This window comes from Xenopus tropicalis, chromosome 6, assembly GCF_000004195.4.
Source record: "Xenopus tropicalis strain Nigerian chromosome 6, UCB_Xtro_10.0, whole genome shotgun sequence".
Taxonomy (NCBI): Eukaryota; Metazoa; Chordata; class Amphibia; order Anura; family Pipidae; genus Xenopus; species Xenopus tropicalis.
In genome coordinates this window covers 93485641-93494753 of record NC_030682.2, presented here as the reverse complement: position 1 = coordinate 93494753, position 9113 = coordinate 93485641, and the positions used below count along the sequence as shown (strand labels likewise).

The following is a 9113-nucleotide window of genomic DNA, read 5'->3' as shown; positions in this document are numbered from 1 at the left end:
GGGGAGTTCCCCTTTACAGGAAGGCACCATCACCAGGATATGAATATAGAGACAGCGCAGATTAGTACGTTTGGATTTCTAGTACATGTGACAATACATTCCCTCCTGCCGCCCTTCACTGGCCCTTTGTTTCCCCCGGTAAGTAAATGATACCGCTCATTGAGCCTCTCGCCCCAGTCTCCTCGGTGCCCGCGCATTGTATGACAGAGCAGGTGATGGGTGTTACGCGCCTGCGCGCTCCCGCTGCCTTTCCTTAGTCCTGAAGCGAGAGGGGGAGAATCGTGCTGTGTGGCGCTGCTCCACAGTAGCACTTTCTAAATACAGCACTTGCCTAATAAGGGTAATGGGGCTTGTGCTCAGAACTACGGCCCCACACACGCTATAAATACTCTCGCTGCAGAACAGACTGGCTTTGCTTGTGAGCCTTCGGATCGGCTGCCTAAGAACTAAACCTACTGCAAAGGCATTGGCCTCCTAGCTGCTATAGCACCATGCCCAGGGTGGATGCAGATATTAAACTGGACTTTAAAGATGTTCTGCTTAGACCCAAACGAAGCAGCCTGAAAAGCCGGGCGGAGGTAAGTGCCATTATATGTTATCTACAATCATTCCTGCTGCTTCCATTGCAAACTTGATCTTTATTTCATAGATCTGCCAGGTAGTGATGGGCTGCTACTTGTGACAACAGGACAGTGACCACTAGGGCAGTTCCTATCACACACTAGTGCAAGCAGGGCCGGTTATTGGATAGGGCACAAAGGGCATTTACCCAGGGCCCACATTATGTACGGTGTTTCTTATTCTGTAGCAATTCATTGTGTCCAACCTGCTGCTGCCCTCCTCCTGTTACAGAACTGCAGCTCTCAGCATGGTACAGCCCAGGGATGTCAGCAGCTAGAAGGTAGCAGGTATGGACATCCATGAGCTCCATTACTTTTTCCTTTATGAGAATTCCAGCCTTCCTACAATGCACAGGGGCCACTGATCATTAACTGCCTGTGAACTCTCTCAGAGGCTTACAAGGTTAGTTTGCCTTTAAAGGCACCGATTGTCAGTAAGGTATGTTTATAAAACATCAACATATTTCATATCATTGTACATCAGATGATTGTATACAAAAAACATACAGCTTTTAAATATAAATACTCACCTGGGCTGGGATAATCTTCAGGGCGTCCAATGCAAGTGCCCTGCTCAGTACTTTCCCCTTCCAAGAGCACATACACCCCTCGCATGGGTGCGCTCCGTGACCATTCATAAGGGCCAAAACATTCCCCAAAAAGGGGAACACAAGCAGAGGACGCATATTCCTCTTCTACCTACCCTTGTTCCTGCACTGATACTGGCAGATATTGGAACTTACTCAGTTGAACATGAATATATATGTGGTCAGGTCAAACAGATTTGGGTTGAAGTTTGGGTGACCATTGTGGGTTCAGGTTGGGTGCGGGTCACAGTGGGAGAGGACATTCTTCCTGTGCTCTCAGGGATTTTCTGTCTTGGAACCAGAGGCCCATGCAAAAGTAGCGTATAGAGGGAAAAAATGCAGGTATGGGTTGGGTGCAGGTCTTACAATGGCAACAATTTGTGGGTTATGGTTGGGTGTCAGTAAAGGTTTTGCATCTTAGGGTCAGGTGTGGACTGAGTTTTTCCTGACCCACACTTCACAAGTGTGTCTCACAGTTGAATAAACAATTAACCACACATCTGGGAGACTTTCTATAAAAACATTGTGTTTGTATTGCCCACTTAATAGACATATTGTTCAAGGTTTTGCCACTGAGAGGCATTGGTTAATGGCTGCCTGGGATATATACATTTTTATTGTATGTCTGCAGAGCAAGCAATAAAACAGTTACTTTACATATTAAATAAAACTGTGAAGATTAAACTATTCAATACTGTACATTTATTTTAGTCAATAAATGTAGCTCTACTAGGGCAGATGCAACTAGGAAACATATACATAAATACACCCCCAACACAGTAACAATGTACATTTCACAGATATGGGCATTGCCACTTTCTTGCAGGGGAATATGCTTGTGTGTAATGGAGCACAGGCTGGCAGAGGGAGGCTGGCTCTCTCTAACCTCAACTTGTACTGTGTTTTCACCTTGAGTTGTAAGGGAACAACTGTTGTGTCTGGTTTAAAGTGGATTTAGTCAGAGCTGGGTAGTATGAAGCCAGCAGTGGAGAATACTTATCATGGCATCACTAAGTATGGCAAACGTGGGGATACAGTCATAGATTAATGTCCAGATTTGCCCTTACACTTACAGCTGAACTACAACTCTCAGTGACTCTCATAAGTCAGCCAGTGAGTACAGGTTTGCAGTATTTGACATTCCTGATATAGGCCAGTAATTCAGACCTGTTTTATGCTGCAGTCTGTCTTTGTGTACTAAAGTCACCTGGTAATTGTGCGACATGTGCTGAGTGATGTACATTATGATGTCATATTTGTTGTTTACATTACAAATATGGATATGTATAATAATGGTACTGGCCAAACAACAGCCCTTTTGTAATAGTTAGTTTAAAATGCATTTTGTGCCATGGTTTGAAGAATTGATCCATAGTTATGCTATTCTGCTTTTTTAAATGCTATAAATGTTATACTTAGGAAGGTGTACATCAGAAGTGTGAATTTCTCATCTGCAATAGCTTCCGTCCACATAATCTCTTAACATAAGAGCATGGTGCTTGCATATAGGTCATCCATGTACTGTTATGTGTGAATCCCCACCCTTTCCCACCGACATAAGCAAGCCCTTACCATGCATATAAGTAACATTCAGTAATATTCAGTAACATATACATTTCAACAACTAAAAGTCTTTGTCCCAAATACTAAAGGGGATTTTAGTCCTAGCCATAGGGATTGTACAGTGCCATTTCCACATCACGCGCTAGCGTCCATCTCTCACAGTATTGGGTTACAGTTGGAAGTCACCTTGCTCTTGCTGCATTAGCAGTAGCCCAGGCAGAGGAATGTGTACTCATTACAGCAAGTGGGTGTTCCCATTTCTCATTGAAGCTTTCTGAGAGCTGCAGTATCACATCCATCAAGGCTTTACTCTTGATTTCTTTTTTTCTACACTTAGATGATTCAGAGTCTTACGTCATGGAAGTTCCTTATTGATCCATTCATTTTACTGGAGTAACTCATCCAGCACTGAAGCTGTAAAATCCCACTGCATTGCAGGCTGCGGCTGCTCCCTGTGCTGAACACATTAATGGATGGCTCTGAGTCACTGTTAATGTCTGCACCACATTCTGTTTTCCTAGCAGTACATGAAAGCAACTTATTTTCTAAAGCCATGAGGGCACATTGGTTCACTTTTTCAGCTTTATTGTAATCTATTAGTGATCACATTGTTTCTTCCTGCGGGAGAGGAAAGAAAAATACACGTCTGTTATGAACAGATCCTTATGTCACTTAGCTGCACTTCCCCAGACCAATAATTATATAAAATAAAAACATGGTCAAATATTTTTGAATGATTGCAGATTAATTTGTTGGTATGGTAGATATCCAGGCAAAACACAGTCCCCGAAATGCCATCCCACCGGCGAAAATGTAAATCGCTGGTGGGATGGCATACGCGCTGGCGCGATTTTCCTGAAATTGCGGAAGTTTCCTCTCAAGGCAACTTCAGCGATTTCAGGGAAATTGCGCCGCTGTGTATGCCTCCCACCGGCGATTTACATTTTCGCCTGTGGGATGGCATTTCGGGGAGATTAGTCGCCCGCGATCAGGGAGATTTGACGCGGGCGACTTATCTCCCCGTGTGTCAGAGCCCTAAAGAGACATACTAATTAGTAATATTGATATATTAGTGTTACTGATTAGTGATCAACAGGCAGAAAAAAGCTCAAGGAAAAAAGTAGAGGTGGCAAAAAAAGAAGTAGGAGGCCACCCCCCAAATACACAGTGCAACGGCACAGGTGCAAAATAGGTTAAACAGAAAAAAAAACACTACTCACTCGGAAAGCACTCCTATATTCCGCCCAGCGTGTCTTTTGAAATGGGGAATAGGAACAGCAGGACCTTGGCATAGCTCCCAAAAACTCAACCCCCCCTCTTCTGCAATCAGGTCTATAATGGCCCCAGATGGCACTCAATGCACAACGAGGCTATAGCTAGCACACTACAAAGCACTGTATACTTCCCACACATTCTAGTCAGTCCCATATATAGATATATTACCCCAGCTCTTGCCAGAACAAAGAGACCTCTTAGTCTCACTAAGCAAGAGGTTGGACAAACCATCAACTGCCTTGCCTTTAGGAAAACTCCGGGACTGGACAGCCTCTCGGACGACTGGTATCAATGCCCTTTTAACCAGCTAATCTTCTTAAAATAGCCCTAGCTGAAATTATAACACACTTTGGAAAATACTTTGGGCTTCTAGTAAACTGGGATAAATCCTCTCTGATTAGAATAGACCCAGCACCACCCTCCTTATGATGGTTTAGGTATTCAGATATCTTGGAATTCAGATACACACAGACCACTGGTCTCCATATTCCAAAAGTTAGACCCGATTATGACATCTTTAAATAACACCCTATATGTTTGGTCCAAGCTCCCACTGCCACTGTGGGGAAAGCGTTTTTAAAATGCTATACATTCCCTGCTTTTTTTGAGTTTCAAAACACATCAATACTCCCAGACCTATTTATGTATTACCTTGCAGCCCAACCACATTATATCAGATGATGGTTCGATTTGGATCCATATAACCAACACAGCTCTACAGGCCATTCTGGTGGGCTCATGGGAGGCACTTACACACCTCCCCTATACAACGATCTTCAGCCACACTCAGATGTAAAAAGTGTTGATGAGCTACACAAACATGAAATAAAGTATTTGGCGATGGCAAATAATAAATTGGATTGGCTATTTGGCAGTCCCATGTGGACTGCTGGCCTGCAAGAGACTCTCCATTGAGTGAAACTGTGTCTCTGTCATTCCAAAACTTGCCAAAATTTAAAAATTACAAAAATTTAAAAAATAGGCACCTTCTTTGTGGCCTCTGGGAGCAACATTAAAGGGGATAGTGAGCAATATGTTGCTCACAAGCCACTGGAAATGCAGTCTTGCGTTTTTTTGACTGATATCTGTCTGCATCCATGTGAGGACAATGCTTCCAGGTGCAGGCAAGTAAGAAGGCTAATGTCAGTGAAGGAACTGGTTCTCTGCCTGGGTTTTTTTTATACACGCTGAGAATCAGCCCCATGTGGCACTAGCCTTAAACAATTAATATTGGGAGGAGGCTACTAACAGAGCCTATTATTTTCATATCTCTACAAAAGATAAACATATTGTGTTTAATTGGCTAACCAGTTGTATATTACACCTACTAAGCAGAAAGTCATGTAGCGCAACCCATGATCTGTGTGCCATAGATGTAAGGCTGAAGGGGCAGACTTTCTACTTATGGCCTGGGAATGTCCAGCAGTAGCCCAGTTCTGGAAAGAAGTCACTGTACTGTTGGTTGAAATGCTACAATTTTCAAATATATCGACACCACAGGAGTGCACCTGTTAGGCTGATGCCACACGGGCGTATTCTCGGCAAGCCGAAAAACGCTTGCTGAGAATACGCCCTGCTGCTGTACATTTACCCTACCTTGTGCCTGCACCGGAATGAATGAAATACACTCGGGTGCAGGCACATGTAGCCAATATCCACCAAAAAACGCAAGACTTCATATCTACGGCGGATATCTGCTACATGTGCCTGCACTCTAGTGTATTCCATTCATTCGGGTGCAGGCACAGGTAGGAGCGTATGGCGCTATTTTCAGCAAACGATTTTTGGCTTGCCGAAAATATAGGCCATACGCTAAGGGGCCCATTTACTTACTCACGAACCGGCCGAATGCGTCCGATTGCGTTTTTTTCGTAATGATCGGTATTTGGCGTTTTTTTCGGAAAATTATCGCGACTTTTTCGTTGCCATCCGAATGTTGCGCAAAATCTGGCGATTTTTTCGTAGCGTTAAAACTTGCGCAAAAAGTCGCACCTTTTTCGTAGCCATTCCGAAAGTTGCACAAAATGATTTTTTCGTAGCGTTCGGATTCATTCAAGCTTCAGTATGGTGACTTTTCTTGGGCCAGGTTGGACTCGCGAGTCTTTTTCGGCGATTTGCGCGAAATCGCGCCGCCACGTCTGTCATCCCGTCGGCGACTTACATGTTCGCCGGTGGGATGGCAGGGGTAGGCAACTCGGGGAGATTAGTCGCTCGCGAACAGGGAGTTTTGCCGCGGGCGACTAATCTCCCCGTGTGCCAGAGCCCTAAGGCACCAATCAGCACAAATGTAAAACATTTCTCCCTCCGTAACATTTACTGTTTTTATGTTGTTATGTATTTTTACTTCACTCAAACAGCTTTTTCCTGTTTTCACTTTATACATTTCTACCCAGATATTCTCTTACACAAACACATGAACATACAGGCACACACCTATATTTATTCCATGCATGCTACAGAACATAGACATATTATTATACTGTACCCAGCACAAACCAGTAGATTGACTAATGCAAACACAGTAGCATACACATACACACAGTAGACACTATTTTACTGACATAAGGTCTCATTTACGAAAGCAGTGCAATGTGCTAAGTTAAATATTTGGATGCAGCTGCCAATGAGCACACTTTTTACTCATTTTCTTTCAGCACAATTGCATGTATGTTAAGTCGCATCCCCCTCAACATGCGTGCAATGTCAGGATGTAATGTGTTGCATGTTGATAAATTATGGCAAGTAGCAGTAGAGCCACCCCTATATTTGTGCTAAATTAAAGTTGCTTTTGGTACTCACTACTGATAATGTCATTATTCTCATATTCAATTGAATGATTCAGGAATCAGTGCATATTAACATGCAGAGATATATTCCACACAAGTATAGGTAGACAAACACCTCACACTTATTTTCATAAAGTGGCTCTATATGTTATGCATCTCGAAAATGTTTAATTATTTAGAAATCCCTGGCCTGGTAAACCTTATAGTTTAAAGCGGACCTGTCACCCAGGCAAAAATAAAGTATGAAATTTCTTTTTCATACATCCATACCCATTATAAAACTAGCTAAAATTCCCAACTGTCAATCATATATTGCCTACCTCGCCTTATCATGACTTTTAATGTAATAATATGGTTTGGAACAGTTACCTAAACCTGGTTCCCTGTTCTCCTTCTGATCTGGCTGACTACTTTAAAACTCAAAAATATGTAACAATAGTCCACTGTCCTTAGCCTTCAGTCTGCATCTTCCAAACCCCACAATTCCCTGCATTTATGATGGCAATAAGGAAAGAAATGTCACAGTGTCTGTAAGCTGTAGATAAGTTATTACAATTTGTAACATCAATGTTTTAGTCCCTCCTTCCATGCCAGGATTTCAAATAATGCAGAAACTGTTTTGCAGCTGGATTTGAGCATATAAAATAGTACTTATTACTTATTCATACTTTTTAAAGTAACAGTGATAGGTATACTGGGGGTTTCTGTGGTGTGTGGGGCTCTTTAACTAATGTTTGGAAGCTAGAGTTCCCCTTTAAAGGGATACTGTCTTGATATTTATGGTATACTTTTAACTTTTAACACTGTTTACATAGCAAATAATTCACTCTGCCATTTAAAATTGTATTCTTGAACCAACAAATGTATTTTTTTTGTTGTAATCCTGGTGTGCAGGCGCCCTCTCAGTGCATTGTGCCTGAGTCTGACCTTTCAGAAGGAAATTCTCCTACTCCCATGTAACTAAAGGTGTCACAAGCCGGACTTGGATTTCTTAATATTGAGTGATATTCTGATATCTAGTGTGAGCTGCTATCTTGCTACCTTTCCATTTTCTCTGATCGTCTGCTGCGAGGCCGGTGATTTCACTTCAATTTGCTGCTCAGCAGTAAAGTGTGACTGAAGTTTATCAGAGCACAGGTCACATGACTGTGGCACCCAGGAAAATGAAGAATATGGCTAGCCCCATGTGAAATTTTAAAATAAAATATAAAAAAAGTCTGCTTTGTTTTTGAAAAACATATTTCAATGCAGGATTCTGCTGGAGAAGCTCTATTAAGTGCGAACAACGTAGTACCTACGTTATTGGTACCTAAGCAATTCTCTATGCACCGTCGGAGAGACAGATGTGCCCCCAACCCCTTCGGCAACGAGCCGAGGAGGTTGGGGGGGTCGGTCCTGTGATGAGATTGTCGCAGGACCGTCCTACAAGCAGCAGACGCGATCGCATCGTGTCTGCTGCTTGTATTGCTTTCTCCTTCCCCACCCAGCGACGCCTCCTACCTACTTCCTCCCGAGGACTGCAGCATGGAGGACAGGCAAGCGATCTGATCTTCAGGAGAGGTAAGTGCGATTTTATTTTCATTTATACACACTTTTACACACACTTACATACATTTACACACACATACAACACACAATTTAGCACAGGTTGTTTTTTTTTTCCACTTTGCACACTCATATACACACTGTCACACAACTTTTACATGTGCACATGTATACACAAACTCACAAAAAATTTTTTTTTCATTTTAATTGTTTTTTTTTTTTTTTTTTTTTCCCTAAAAAACAGCGTGATTATTGGATCAGATATTCTGACCACTAATTATGCTGTCATGTGACTTATTTTGTTGTTTCCTTGATTTGCACAATTTTTGTGGTTTTATTGCATTTTTATCCCTATATTAGTGTTCCTGTTCTGATTTTAGCATAACTTTGCCAGGTGTAACTTTGCTGTACAAAAATAACTTTACCGATTTTGAATTCATCAGAATGTGTACTTTCCAAAAATATATGGTTTTCTGAGGGTCTCTGTATAGTTAGGGGGGGGGGGTTACGGCACATAATACGCTGTCAGGGGGCTCTGTGTGCAAAAGTGAGAAATTCTTATGCGCTATTTTAATTTTGGGTTCAGTACACACCACAGACTTTGGTATATCTATGCATATTGGGCATCAAACTGTTCAGTAGACCTTAGGTGTTCCTATTTGGGGTGATTTGCCTTTGTATGCAAGAAATTGTGTGAGATAAATGCGGCAAACTGCAACATTTTTATGCAATTTTGC

The 9113-nt window shown here is 42.2% G+C and overlaps 1 protein-coding gene across 2 annotated transcripts in view; it reads left to right on the top strand.

Moving 5' to 3' along the window:
* The first annotated feature begins 418 nt into the window (after positions 1 to 418).
* gmpr (guanosine monophosphate reductase) overlaps positions 419 to 9113 on the top strand; it is a 49760-nt gene continuing 41065 nt past the window's right edge. The window contains exons 1-2 of one of the 2 annotated variants that reach the window (XM_012964242.2): positions 525 to 578; positions 853 to 908. Coding sequence is in view for 1 of the 2 variants with exons in the window: in NM_001113824.1 (NP_001107296.1) it covers positions 492 to 578 (87 nt within the window). In the remaining variant the exon portion in view is untranslated. 2 annotated transcript variants of the gene reach the window in all.